General features: G+C 48.5%; 1 protein-coding gene across 1 annotated transcript in view; it reads right to left on the bottom strand.

The window, feature by feature from the left end:
* Window positions 1–14426, bottom strand: part of INSR (insulin receptor) — a 57472-nt gene that overhangs the window by 17581 nt on the left and 25465 nt on the right. The window contains exons 3-10 of the mRNA XM_038163691.1: window positions 8040–8355; window positions 6022–6167; window positions 5139–5283; window positions 4686–4900; window positions 2289–2415; window positions 1414–1664; window positions 866–1033; window positions 14–215 (exon numbers count right to left, since the gene is read on the bottom strand). Coding sequence (XP_038019619.1) covers window positions 14–215; window positions 866–1033; window positions 1414–1664; window positions 2289–2415; window positions 4686–4900; window positions 5139–5283; window positions 6022–6167; window positions 8040–8355 — 1570 coding nt within the window. The remainder of the gene's footprint in view (window positions 1–13; window positions 216–865; window positions 1034–1413; window positions 1665–2288; window positions 2416–4685; window positions 4901–5138; window positions 5284–6021; window positions 6168–8039; window positions 8356–14426) is intronic.

Here is a 14426-nt window from a genome sequence, read left to right as displayed (position 1 = left end):
TTGATGTTCTCACCTGGGCACAAAAACCTCGTTGTGGAGATAATTCTCGAAGGTCTTGCGGAAAGCAGACTCCTCCAGCTCCTTCTGGATCTGAGAGTCTGTTTTAGGACAGGAGCAACATTCCCCACTGACATCCTCAGCTTCACTCTGATTATACTTCTGGGGGTCTTCAGATTCAAAAGGAGGAGACCACGTCCTTGAGGGCAGCTTTAATCCTAGGGACAAAACAGTTTTAGTGTCACTTGGGCCTGTCTTGGCAGAAGATGTTTGATCCTACAAAAAGATCCCAAACCAGTGTACACAGGATTCATGGCACATTTGGGCATCCCATATTTCACATCCAGGGCTGAGCAGTTCTCTCTTTTCTGACAGGCCTTTAATTCAAAAATCCTGTTTTTGAAATGGAGTTTGGATGCTGTTTTATCCCAGTTCAGGTAACACAGAGTAGCAGGTGAGATTCTGGAAGTCCTCAGTGCAATTCTGTGTTCTCAAGGAATTCCAAACCAGGCACCAGCTGCCTTCAAAAATGAACTTGGCCCTGAACTCCACCAGCACCCAAATTTTTAACTTTACTATCTCCATAGCTGCTATTAAACTCACAATTCAGTTTAAAAGGAGTAAGGGCAGAAGGGAGATTCTCCAATGGAAAAAACATGTGATTACTTTGTAAAAAACATTTTTACCTTGGCAGTAGCACCTAATGTAACAGAACAGGGAGGGAAAAGCTGATTCCAGAAAAACAGTCCTGAATCCAGCAGAACTGGGCCCCCAGAGCACCTCCAAGGCAAAAACCCCAGAGCACCAAACCCCAGGCAGTTCTGGGAGAGACTGAGGGAAAGGCCTGGAGGGAGAAGCACCCACTCACCTTTCAGGCAGTAATCGAGTTCATAGAGCTCACTGTCCTCTGCCTGCTGCTGCCAGTACACCAGGTAGTGGGTGATGTTCCCGTTGGGCTCCGAGGGAGGCTTCCACTTGAGGATGATTTGGGATGAGGAGTTGGAGACAGATATGGGATCTAACGGGACCGACGGAACTGCGGGGGTGGGCAAGAGACAGAGGTCACTGCACTGCCCTCAGAGCCTGGCAGAGCAGGCACCAGCACAGGCAAATTTCCATTTCTATGGCACTCAAGCATTCCCTGGCACCCAGCAGGCTCCTCCAGGCTGGGCTGGATCATCCTGGAGGTGTCTTCCAGCCTTATCTTAACGAGGCCACACAAACTGGGCAGAGGAGGTGCCCATCAGCACCATCTGGAATCACACCCCTGGGTTAGGAATTCCCTCCTACCAAAGCAGGGCAGTGGGAAGTTTCTTGGATAATTCCTACCAAAGCAGGGCAGTGGGAAGTTTCCTGGCTAACCCCCAGGCAGACTTAGTTAGGGCTGGTTTTAGCCCAGGAGGGTGCTGCACTGACCCGTGGCGTTGGTCTGCACGTAGATGATCTCGCTCTTGGCGCCGTACGTCCGCCGCTCGTCGGAGAAGGTGACCAGGGTTTTCACAAACACTGCATACTGTGTCCAGGGCTTCAGGCCCCTCAGGAGCCAGCCTGGCTGGGCCTGGGCTTTGGGCTCGTTTGAGCGTGGTGGGGGGTCAACATCCACAACTGTCCAGCTGTTGGAGCCACAGGCGTCCTGGCCATCAAACTCCGTCACGTTCTGGTAGGGACTTGAGGAAAGAGAAGGCTCCAATTAACAGAATCCTCAATTAGGCTCTTAAAAACATTTCTAAAGACACACTGGAAGTTATCACCCTTTACCCTTCAGAGAAAGTAAAATTATCTCATTGTATTTATTCTGAAAGGGAGGCACTGGGAGCTTTGTCACCTGGGCCTCCAACAGCATCACAGAGCAGGATCTGTTCCACACATGACCCCAACAACTAAATCCAGACTGATTATTGTGAACTTTATGAAAATCAGCTTGGTTACCTTGATTCTGAAAGAATCTTTCCCACCTCAAAGGGGATAAAACCCTCAGCATTCCACAGAGATAGTGGGGAGATGAGAAACTCCATGGTTCGAATATGTATGTCTAGAACAGCAGGAATAACTAAAGTTTGGATTGTTCTTAAATGAGGAATTGTGACTGTGCACAACTCAGGGATCTTAATGAACACTTTTACAGAAGGGTGTCCCTGGAGACTGTAGTGTTGGAGCCACAAAATCAGAGACTAAACAGCTTTGCCTACAGCAAAAGCATCCAGCAGGTCTAACATCCACCTCTGAATGCCAGCTGCTGCCGGTGGCAGCCCAGCAAGGCCACTGCTGTGTGACCTGAGGGGGTCACTTACGCCTCCTTGTAGAACAGCATAAACCCCAGGAGGTCACGGAAATCGGGGGGCCAGTAGGGCTCCCACTTCAGCAGGATCTTGTCATGAGAAGTCCTAATGGAAGAAAATTTCAGCAGTTCGTTTTCACCTGCAACAAGTGAGAAGTGACAACAGTTTTATTGATGCTGAAAAGTGAAGTGTTTTCTTTTTAATTATCTTAGAATTTTAAGATAAATGTGAGGATGCTGGCACTGAGAAGAGCTGCCCAGTAAAACCTTATCTTCCTTGGCAGCCATTCCTACCTCTAATCAGTGGCTGGTATCGATGCCCTCCTAAGGTTAAATTTTTCTACGATTTCATGAAAATGACTCTGTAGAAGAGTTGAACTAAATTCTGAAGAGTGAGAAATCTACAGGCAACACATTTCACAGTTTACGATGATCTGCACAGCTGAACCCAGCAATATGGTTTGTGCAGGAGGCAAGAGGCCACAGAAACGAAGCAGAAGAATTTCCAGCCTTGCCCAGGAGTAGTGAGGTCCCTCTGCAAACAGGAGGGTGTTTGCAGGAGGATGGAGCTCAAGGGACATGGTATGACATGTTTCGTGCCCCCAGCCCAAGTGGCTCTGACTGAATTTGCTATTTCTGCAGTAGCTGCAACAGGAGGAAGAACATTTATTTCACTGGCACCACATCCAGAACAAACAGGGGCGCTTTTTTTCCCCTTTCTATTTTTTTTTTTTTTTAGTAAACAGGATGCTGCCAATGTGAAAGCTGAGCTTGAAATGTAAAAGCAAACAAAAAGCCAAACAACCTGGCAAGCTGTGGTTTGAGGTGGGGGTGGCACAGACACCAGCTCAGCAGGGTGAGGGTAAAGCTGGCAAAGAGAAATGTACTGTCTCCTCCAGCTGCCTTCACACCAAACACCAGCCCAGGAGCCACAGGCAGAGCTGGATCTACCCAAATTCAGGTTCACCCCAATGTGGGAAGAGTTTTTCAGTGTCCCACGGGAGGAGATGAACTTTATAGACAGCTGATTCCTTGTGCTCCTTCCCTCTGCCCAGGCTGGAGCTGTGGTGCCCCAGAGGCTCCGTGTGTGTTTTTCACTGGTCCTGCCAGTTTTCAGGTCACAGCCATTGCATTCCCCTCTCCCACTGTGCTGGCCCGGCTGCCTGTGTTGATATGTGGGAAACCAGACCAGGAAACTGAGTCAACTGAAAGATCTTCACTTTTTAGGTCTGTTCACAAACAGCTACATCAACGAGGGGCAACGAGGACAGGAGCAGAGATCACAAAATCCTGGAATGTTCCAGGTGGAAAAGGACCTTGGGCTCTTCTGGCAGTGCTGTCCCCAAAAGCAGAGGGACAGTGAAGCCACAGGATGACCCAAGCTGCCCTGCAGGTTGTGAGCCAGGATCTGAAATCCCAGTTCAGTCAATGCTGGGCTTTTTGGTGGCAATACCTGGCCAAGCATCTCCCAGATCACAACACAACCCATGGATGGGTCACTGCCTCTGTCCCCATGTCCTTCACAGAATCTCCTGAGTTCCAAGGGGCCCATGACCACCTGCACGTGCTCCTGTTCCTGTGTGCAGGTGAATCTCTGTGGGCTGGGAATGAATCAGAGCAGAGAGATGCCACCAGCTCAGAACAAAGCTGGGTTTTTCCTGCTTCTGATTACTTCCACAACAGAGCCCTGGTACAAACAGGGAAAGGAGACTGTTGGTGGCACAGAGAGGGAACAAACAGCAGGACTGGGGGTGCAGAAGGACTGCATTTATTGCAGTATTGCTGCCAAAATAAGTGTCTGCAGAACCCCATCTTCAGCAGCACAACTTCAAAGCCCACCCTGTGCTGTTTGCTGACACAAGAGCTGTCTGATCATCGCTCCTGAAGAAAGCTGTTGGGTAAAAAACCTCAGAGAGGCATTGCAAAAATTGTTGGAAAATTTTCCCTGCCTGTTGTCATGGCAATTGCCTCACGTGGCTGCAGGGATGGGTGGAAATCCTGTTTCTCCTGTGCTTATTCCATGTTGCCTCATGACATGGGAAAAGCAGATTATGACTATTAATCAGGTACTCAGCAGTAACACAAAGTCCCAGCCTGGGCCAAGGTTACACTGTGCTAAACTCTTCAAAAAGACACAATAAATACACTCCCAACCCCAAAAACCTCCCAGGGTTTTGTGGGACCAAGGGTACCAGAGGGAGATCCCGTGGGGACTTTTACTCGTGGCACAGTGACAGTGAGTGCACAGGCAAGAAGCACATCTCCTTCTTTACCAAAGGGATGAAAAGGGATGAAAAGGGATGAAAAGGGATGAAAAGCATCCTGGGCTGGGCTGGGAGAAAGCGGAGCATGAGGAGAGCGAGGCAGAGGGAGAGGAAAGGGAAGCAAGGCTGTGTAATGAGACTCTTACACGAGGCCTGATCCCCATTGGTTTTCAGGGCTATGTCATTCCTCTCCTGACGCCCCTTAGTCCCAGAGATCTCTTCCATCTTGTGGATTTCTGACAAGCACAGCTTGGGGTTGTAATGGAAGAAGAGTTTGCCCCGTGCAATAGTGAGGTTGTGTTTGCTCCAGTCCCAGAGCTGGCGAAGATTCTGGTTGTCCAAGGCATAAAAAGAGTAATTCCTGAAAGCAGAAGAATGAAAACATGGGTTGGGAAGGATGCATGAAAAACTCTTTTTGCACTAATCCAGGCACCAAAGAAAGCTGAATGTAAATGGTCTGCCCTGGTAGGGCACAAGCCACGGGCAGAGGAACATTTAAAAATAACTTGGGAATTGTTTCCCAATACAAATCACCCTGATAGAACTGGCACTCCTTGTACTTCAAAGCATTCAAATAAAGCACCTTTGAGAGAACTCACCCAGCTTCGAGTGTCTCTCCTCTGATCAGATGGAGCTTCCGAAAAAAGGAAAGAGAAACCAAGGCGTAAGAGCGGCGGATTTTTAGGTAACCTGAGATTTCTTCTATCAAGCCAAGGTTTGCTTCCAGCTCAGCTGCTATGTTATCTACGGAGAGGAAAACATTGGGAAGAGTTTTCTCAGAGAGAAACACCCACATTTTACATGAATATTAAACAATTAACATGAATATGAAACAATTAGAGCCCCAACATTAATATTTAACAATATTAATGATTGCATTTGCTGAGACCCTCGTGGCAAGGGGGAATGATGAATCTGACTCCATGTTCTCAGAAGGCTAATTGATTATTTTATGATACTATATTATATTAAAGAATACTAAACTAAACTATACTAAAGAATACAGAAAGGATACTTACTGAATGCTAAAAAGATAATAATGAAAACTCGTGACTCTCTCCAGAGTCTGACACAGCTTGGCCCTGACTGGCCAAAGAGTGAAAACAACCCACAGCAGAAACCAATGAAACAATCACCTGTGGGTAAACAATCCCCAACCACATTCCACATGAGCACAACACAGGAGAAGCAAATGAGATAAGAATTGTTTTCCTTTTCTCTGAGGCTTCTCAGCTTCCCAGGAGAAAAATCCTGGGCGAAGGGATTTTTCCAGAGAATGTGAACGCGACAATTAATAAACATTAATATTTAATTTTTTATGTTAATTCAGGACAACTCGCAAAAATCAATTAACAAAAAACGCGGAATGAAAGCTTTTGCTTTGTGCTGGTTTCTCAGTAAGGCTGAGGGTGGTCAGAGCCGGGGGGGTGGGTTTCCCTGGCTGCCAGCCCCTGCTCCCACTGCCCAGCCGTGCCCACTCACTTCCCCCGCGGATGTTGATGACCAGGCTGCCGTTCACCACGGTGCAGCCCCGCAGCTCCTGCGCCGACGTCACCGAGTCGATGGTCTTCTCCTTGCCAAAGTCACACACCTTGGGGCAGGGCCCCGCGCAGGGCGTGCAGTGCAGGCTGCAAAACAGCACAGGAGGGGCGCGGGGTCAGGCAGGACGGCCCCAGCTGTGCTCGACAGCTGAGTGATCAATCTGAAGTGATGATACGCTGTGGGGTTTGCTTTTTAGGAACTCCAAAGAGAGGCACAGAATCCTGGAATGGTTTGGGTTGGAAGGGATCTTAAAGCCATCCCATTCCAACCCCTTTCCACACCTTACACTGGACCAGGTTGCTCCAAGCCCCATCCAACCTGGCCTTGAAAAAACTGCTGATAAATTTAAATGGGTCTTAAATTGTCACTTCCAGGCTTCAAACGTGAATCATTCCATCCCTCCCTACAAAACAAAATGAATTATTGTGAAGAAGCAACTGGCCACGATGCTGCTCAGTACTCTCCATCCCAGGGCTTTCAAGATAACAAATCCCAGCCCAGTATTCATCTCAAAATCATTAACCAAACATGTAATTGATGAGTGGAGAGCTGGCCCTGCATCTGGGAATCCTCTGATTGAGGACTGCACACATTGTTGCTTTAAAAAAAGGCAAGAATGTGCTTTGTGCTCTGGGGAAATACTGCTTAAATAGCACGAGCTGATGGCTCGCCCTGGTCACACCACCAGAAGAATGTGTTCCCAAGCAGTTCAGAGAAAGAAATGCTCTAGGAAAAGCAGGGAGCAGAGCTGTGAGGTCCCACTGGCAGCAGCCTGCAACAGCACAGGGGAGGCCACGGGGCTGTTGCACAAGCAGCACAGCTACTTTGGGGGCTGCTCGTTGGTTCTTTGGAAAAGCAAAACAGGAAATGGCATAAAAAGTCCTGTTAAGAGTGAATTCCCTGAAATTATTATGGCAGGAGCAAATACATGCAAGCACAAAGTGACCAATATTCATAGGAAATCTGACTCACCACAAAACAGAATGGTAATGCAGGACAAACAACCAAGTTTTCAGTGATAAACAGCTCAGCACCATAAATTATTTAATTCCTTTGTCAAAACCCCCTGGGAATAGACAGAATGGCTGTTCCCTGCTTTGATTCGTGCTACACTTGTTTGTTACATTGTGCATTTATGTCTGGCACAGCTTGAACCTGCTCAATCAAAGTAATTACAGGGATGAGGGACTGATATTCTGAGAACGAGCACTCCGAGGACGCTGCGCTCTCTTCATTAGCCACGGCCTCTCCCTGCTGTGCTTTTCCAGCCCGGCTCCCTGGCCTGAGGCTGCTCCAGAGGGGAGGGAAGCAGGGCTGCTCAAGCCTCTCCACTGCCCACCTCCCTCCTCCCACGCCGTTACAGCTTGTGGATGCTCTTCCTTGTCCTCTCTCCATCTTCCTTCCCCACTTTTTCCAAACTTCACAGGAAGCAAGGGAACAATCAACTACCAGCCCACGGCAGGGAGAGCTTTTAATGGCTTGAATTAGCAAGGTATTAGTTTGTAAATCATATTAAAGCAGACCAGGTGATTGCTCCAACATCAGAAACTCCTCCTATGTGGATGCTATGGGACAGAGAAACGACAAGCGTTTCTCACAGCGGCTTGTGAGAATTTTTAGGGAGTTGTAAGGATGTGATAACTTGTTAAGTATAAACAATCTGCAGGTGGTGTTTTTCTGCTTTGTCTGTCTGTTCTTCTCGAGGATGGTGTATGAGGAAGATGTTTGTGTTAGTTAGCCAATCAAACAGAATCTATCCTATCCCTCTACAAAAACCGCACGGTTCTCTTGAATAAAGACTTCCTTGCTCTTTCTACAATTCTGCCTCCCACCTGTTCCTGTGTTATCCTCAGCGCAAGAGCGACACTCCTGGTCTTGACACAGCACTCAAACTGCGTATCCAAGGAGGAGAAAATCCCACCCAGCCCCAGTTTTATCCCTGCAGCCCAGGTACTCACTTGCTGGAGTTCATGATGTATCCCGAGGGGCACTCGTGCACGCACTCGTTGTTGTGGATGACATGGCAGCCCGACTCGCGGGCGTTCTTGCACTTGTTGTGCAGCTCCTGGCAGAAGCTGAAGGTGACGCAGCGCCAGCCCTCGAAGCGGTAGTGCCCAGGGGGACAGTTCTCCACACACCTCCCGTCCAGGTAGAAGTTGCGGCAGGCCACGCACTTGCCGGGGTCGTTGGGCTCCGTGCAGTCCCCCAGGCACTCGCTGTGGCAGCACTGCCCGTCCGCCGTGCAGCCCTGGGACTTGCAGGCAGGGGGACAGACTGGGGAAAACACCAGAGGCAGGTGAGTGTCACAGAGAGCCCGGCCACGTGTGACCTGAGAGATTACAGAGCTGACACCTGGTCCTGCCTGTCCTGGGAGCTTCCTGTGCGAAGGAGCAGCCATGGAGCATCTCCTCATCTCCACATGTCAGGGTAAATTCTGCCCCATCTCCACTTGGCAGAGCAAATTCTGCCTCATCTCCAGCTCTCAGGGTAAATTCTGCCCCATCTCCACTTGGCAGAGCAAATTCTGCCTCATCTCCACCTCTCAGTGTAAATTCTGCCCCATCTCCACTTGGCAGAGCAAATTCTGCCTCATCTCCAACTTTCAGTGTAAATTCTGCCTCATCTCCAGCTCTCAGTGTAAATTCTGCCTCATCTCCATCTTTCAGTGTAAATTCTGCCTCATCTCCAGCTCTCAGTGTAAATTCTGCCTCATCTCCATCTTTCAGTGTAAATTCTGCCTCATCTCCAGCTCTCAGTGTAAATTCTGCCTCATCTCCATCTTTCACTGCAAAATCTGCCTAATTTTCACTTGTCAGTGTAAATTCTGCCTCATCTCCACTTGTCAGAGTAAATTCTGCCTCATTTCAACCTTTCACTGCAAATTCTGCCTCATCTCCAGCTTTCAGTGCAAATTCTGCCTCATTTTCACCTGTCAGTGTAAATTCTGCCTCATCTCCACCTTTCTGTGTAAATTCCACATTTTAGGAATGTTTTTGAGGAGTCTTACCATTCATCCTCACAACTCATCAATGCTCATCTTCAAAAGAAAACTGAGCTTTCCTGCTCCCTCAGTCAGGCAAAGAGCCTCCAGGAGAGCCTTGGTGGCTCTGGTGTCATTTCTGAAGCTCAAGAGTGATGAGAACTCCACACCAAGAGCTTCCCAGCCTGGCACAGCCAGTTTCAGCCAGAAAATTCTTGTTTCTCAGTTTGAAAAACTGAAGTTTCCTACAGTAGTATTGCAAATAACTCGTGTCCAACAGCACTTTTACACAACCTTCCATCTTAATCAGGATTTGCTTCCCATCTGTCTATCACCCTGTCCCTGGTTTCCTGGAGGAAGCCCTGGCACCAACACGAGCTCCTCAGTGGCTCTCCAAACAAGTCCACAAAGAAGGGCACCCACGAGTGTTATTGCTTGAGGTTTTTATGGTTTTATTTTTAATTACTCATTACTTAGCACCCCACAACACCTTTAACGAGCGGTTTGGGCTTTGAACTCCAAACCAAGTGGAACAAACACCGTGAGTAGCTCGGGGAGGAGCAGGAGGGCAGGATGAACAGAGCCAGGGAAGCTGCAGGGGGAAGGTCAGTCCTGCCCCTCAGCATCTCCACGCTCACTCTGAGAGATTCAAACGAGGCTGAAACGATCAAACCCAATTCTGTAACTCAGAACACGCCAAGAGCTTCATGTCAGGAAAGAGAACAGAGCTGAAATCAGCACTCCAAGAGCCAACACCAAGCAGGGCTTCAGAAGCTGGAAGGGCTTTAGATGAGGGACAGGGAGCTGGATTTATCCTCAGAGCCTTTGAGATGCAGCTGTGAATTGCCAAGATGCGGATCAAGACACCCCCTGTCCTCACCAAACCAGAGTGTTGTCTGAGGGAACACCTGAGCAGCTCCTGATGTCCTGCCTGAGCCCCCTTGGTGAAGAGAGACAGCAGTAATTCTGAATTAACACCATCTGCCTCAACATTTCCCCGGCTTTCTGTCCAACACTCAGTGTCCAGGCAGGAGGGGCTTTATGAATTTATTTATTATTTATTTTATCCTGACCCAGCAATGTCCAGAGGTGAAATATTATCTCTAAATTCTGGTCAAGGCACCTGAGCAGACCAACAGTGGAATGTGGTCAAGTTTTACCCAGCCAAAGGAGCAGCATGTGGGAGCCACAGCACAACACGTTGGGATGATCCAACCCCCAGCTGTGTCAGGAAGAAAATCCCCCTCTGGCCCATGTCAGGAGATTGCAGAATTAAGTGTGTTAAAGCTGTTAATGCCATTCTTGCAATAAGCAGGACTAGATGAGGTAGTAAAGATGAGCAACCTCTGGTCTGCTCCAGCCTGATAAATCCCTTGAAGAAATATGAAATGGATAACGCTGAAATTCTACCACAAGGACAATTTAATCTCAAATATCTTACTGCTTCCATGTTAGGCCTTCCATGCAGGTGTTTTCTCTGTGCATCACTCATCCATTACAAAAAGCACAGGAATGTGCTTCAAATAATTTCCTTTCCAACTTTTTGCCCTTTTCTAGCAACAAGTCTTATTTTGTGAACCTGTCACAAGCAGTACTTGATTGAAATGCAATAGCCAAATAGCAGCAACCTGCAGCTAACACCTTGCATTAGACTCAGTATCAAATGGGAAGCTTGCTTTAAGGGCCAGGTTATACATGGATTTTTAAATGGTTACACACAGATGAGCACAGTCTAGCAACAGGTGTCCTGCCTGCAGTTTATTAGAAATATTTGTAACAGAAAATTCCAGAATTTAGTCCAAAGCACTATCAAACGGACTAATTCCAGCCTGGAATATCAAGGTTTGTGAGCAGGGGGAAAGCCTGGGCTGTTTCTCCCACACCTGCCCTGAGACAGAGATGTCCTGCAAGGAATCCTGCTCTGGTTGTTTTCCCCCTGGAGTGGGGTCAGCTTCCAGCTGGGAAGCAAAGCACTGAAGCAAATGCAGGAATGGTTTGTGGGAGCTGGAGGAAGAGTGCTGCCAGCACAATTCCCACTGTTCCTCACCAGCACTTCCTCACTAAGGGAATTTTCCCCTGCCTCTTTCATGCTCAAGAACTACAAAGTTTAAAGTATCCAAAAGACAGCATTTGTTTTCCAAGGAGCAGGCAGGTAAGTGGGGAAAGCCAGCCCTCATGCAAAGCACCCGGTGACACATGGCACCTACTTAACATTCTGTCACACAATATTTTTATTTAATTTGTTATGGAAACTAATCTTCAAAGCCCTGTGCTTATTTACACATTTTGAACTCAGCTGCAAGTATTCACAGGGCAGAAACCGCCTGGAGTCCCCACTCCAAAGGTTTTCAGAAGATACAATTAAACTATTTTTAAACCGTTCTTAACGTTTCTCTTTTTCCTGTTCCGCCAGCTTTTGAGGTCTCCAAGACAGCTCAAAGAAAGCAAAGCACCCAAGGCAACAGCTCTTTTTCCATTAAGCACTCAAGACCAGAAATTCAATCACCATTTTGTGCAAATCCTCATTACCCAAGATCCTGAACAGATGTCATGACATTATCAAAGTCTGCATGCTAGAGAGCACCTCAAGTCGTGTAAAACCTCTCCAGAGTATCTTCACTACAGCTTCTTACAACTGTTACTCCAGGTTATGTCACCCAGATGGGCCAGAAACGCAGGTTTTGTTTGGGTTTTTGCTGCCACGTTGTGCCTTCACTGCAGGTCAACACTGGATAGGTTTGTGCACCTCATTACCCTTCCCCACCGAGGTCTGCAGCTCCCAATAGTTGCCACGGCATGCAGAGATTTGCCTTTTTGCACAGAAAGATTGGCTCCCCAGGGAATGATCCTGGTCCCAGAGCTCCAGGAGCATTTGGGCATCGCTCCCAAGGATGCTCAGGGTGGGATTTTTGGGGTGTTTGTACTCGAGGATCTTTGTGGGTCCCTCCCAACTCGGGACATTCTGTGACTCTAAGGTGGCTTTTGGGAGCTCTGGCAGGTGGGGAGGCTCAGGAGAGGTTCAGACTCGACATCCACAGCCCCCAGCCTCTGGCTAAGGCTGTGGGAGACTTTGGACAACTGGCACAGGGAAAAAATCAGCTCCCCCCATTCTTCAAGAAAGTCCAAAGGGAACTCCACAAGCCCAAGCAAGGGGACAAAGGAACAGCTGTTCTGGGTAGGGGCAGAAGCCACCACGCTGCACCACAAAAACTGCTATGGGGCCATGGACCAGCACAAACCTGCCCAGCACAGCCACGACACCTCCTCACATCTGGAGGAACTGGGTGTTTAAAACCCCTGTCCCAAAGCTGCCCAAGACTACAACACCTCCTCACCACATCTGGAGGAACTGGGTGTTTAAAACCCCTGTCCCAAAGCTGCCCAAGAGCCTGACATGAACAAAGCCGAGGAGAAACGCAGCGACACGAGGGGCTCCAACCTGTCCTTCCAGGAGCCAATAAATATTTAACTCGCTGCTAGCGTGGCTCCCAAGACGGAGGGAACAATGCCTTTCCCAAACCTCTCTGATTAGAGATTCAAACAGACATTTCTTGGTGCTGCTGGGGCCCAGCTGGGGGGGACAGGCGGCCGTGGAGTCAGCGCAAAGGAATTTCCACCTCCGGATCGCTCAGTGTTTCACCACTTCCCCGTGCTCCAGGTGGAAACAGCCCTCACTGAGACTGTAAACACATTCCCGAGCCAGCACAGGTAACCAGGTATTTAACAGGCAACTCAATTAAGCGTTAAGCTGTTAAAAACTTCGTGTTTGGTCCTTTTTCTTGTTTTCTCTTAATAAAATGGTGAGTTGTCCGAAAAAGAGGGGAAAAACATTCAGGATAAATGTTGCTGTTCCTTTGGGATTCTCTGCCACTGGGTGGGTTTTCATAGCAACATCCTGGGTGAGCTGAACTGGGTGTTCACACAGGTTTGGGTTGGGTAAGAGGAACACGGTTCATTAAGGACAAATTCTCAACCACACACACGAACATCAAGATGCTGTACGTGTGCCGTCCAGGCACCACAAGGGTTTGGGACTGATTTGTTGTGAATGTAGGTGAATTTTTTAGAGGGCAATAACAAGCCCTGCATGTGTGGATGGGGGTCAGTGGAGGCAACCGGGGCCACCGTGGGTGTCCGGTGTCCAGCGGCCGAGCTGGCCAAACTCTCCTCGCACCACCAGCTCCTCTCCCCTGGCTCACACAAACTCTATTTTGATGGCAGACAAGGCAATTAGGAGGCTCCAGATCCAACGGAGTCCAGGACACAAAACAACTGCGGCAGGAGAACCGCCCTCAACCTCAGCCAATGCATTTGCTGCCTGCGCAGGGGAGGCATCCAAGCCAACCGCCCGCTATCTGCACAAGGCAAACAGCCTTAACCCTGCCAGCTCCCCAGCCAGCCCTGGCCTCCCACCACCACCCCAAACACCACCAGCCCCATGCAATTTAATGCCATTTAATGCAACTGAAGGGCTGCCGTGGCTTTTGTGGTGTTTAATTGGCACGGGGTGTTTGTAAGCTGGAGGGGAAGGCAGGAGGGAGCCAGCACTAAGGTGGTGTTGCCACGGCTGAAAATGGCTTTTTTTGGCTGAAAATGGCATTTTTTGGCTGAAAAGGGCTTGTTTTGGCCGTGCCACAGCTGCCCTGGTGCCAGGGCTGGGCTGGTGCCATGTTAGATGATGGGCACACACACGGAACCCAAAGGCAGAGCCCCACAGGAACAGGACTGCAGTGCCCTGCACGCCCCCGTGGCTTTTCTTCCCCTCTTACTGTAAATGGCTGCGAGATGTGACATACAAATGTATCCCCACACACACAGAGTCCTGCTTGAGTTACAGCTGCAGAGGGAACTGTAATTTCATTTCCTAACGGTACAGTCCGCAGCAATGGGTTCTCGTGGTTCTAAACAAAAACAAAACCAACAAGGAAAGGGAAAAAAAAACCAAAAAGGAAACCCAAGGACTAATCACCCCCGGCAGTAACTACTCAGTGTGTTGCAAGCATGTGATCTTAATTTAGTACTACAGAGCCTGGGCTTGCTTCCTGCTGCAAGTGCTGAGCAGCATCGCTGCTATGGAAAACCATATGGGTCTCACTCCTTAGAAAATCATGTATGAAATCCTGTTGTACTTACACAGTATTTTTTACTCAATAGCTTTTGCTCCTTCACTCATTCTTTTCCAGTCAAGAAGACCCCTAATTCAGGCAGCTGTTACGTGCCATTTGTCCAGTAAACGTAATTTTTATCCCTAAACCCATTTTTAAATTTTTCACTCATGATCATCTACTTTCTTGTGAGCATTTATTTGATCTGAACACATCAAGACAACACCTAATCCCAGTGCATTAATGTATCATAAGGCTGA

Source organism: Motacilla alba, chromosome 28, assembly GCF_015832195.1.
Source record: "Motacilla alba alba isolate MOTALB_02 chromosome 28, Motacilla_alba_V1.0_pri, whole genome shotgun sequence".
Classification (NCBI taxonomy): Eukaryota; Metazoa; Chordata; class Aves; order Passeriformes; family Motacillidae; genus Motacilla; species Motacilla alba.
Note: the sequence above shows the minus strand (reverse complement) of the source record. Positions and strands in the feature narration are given on the sequence as shown.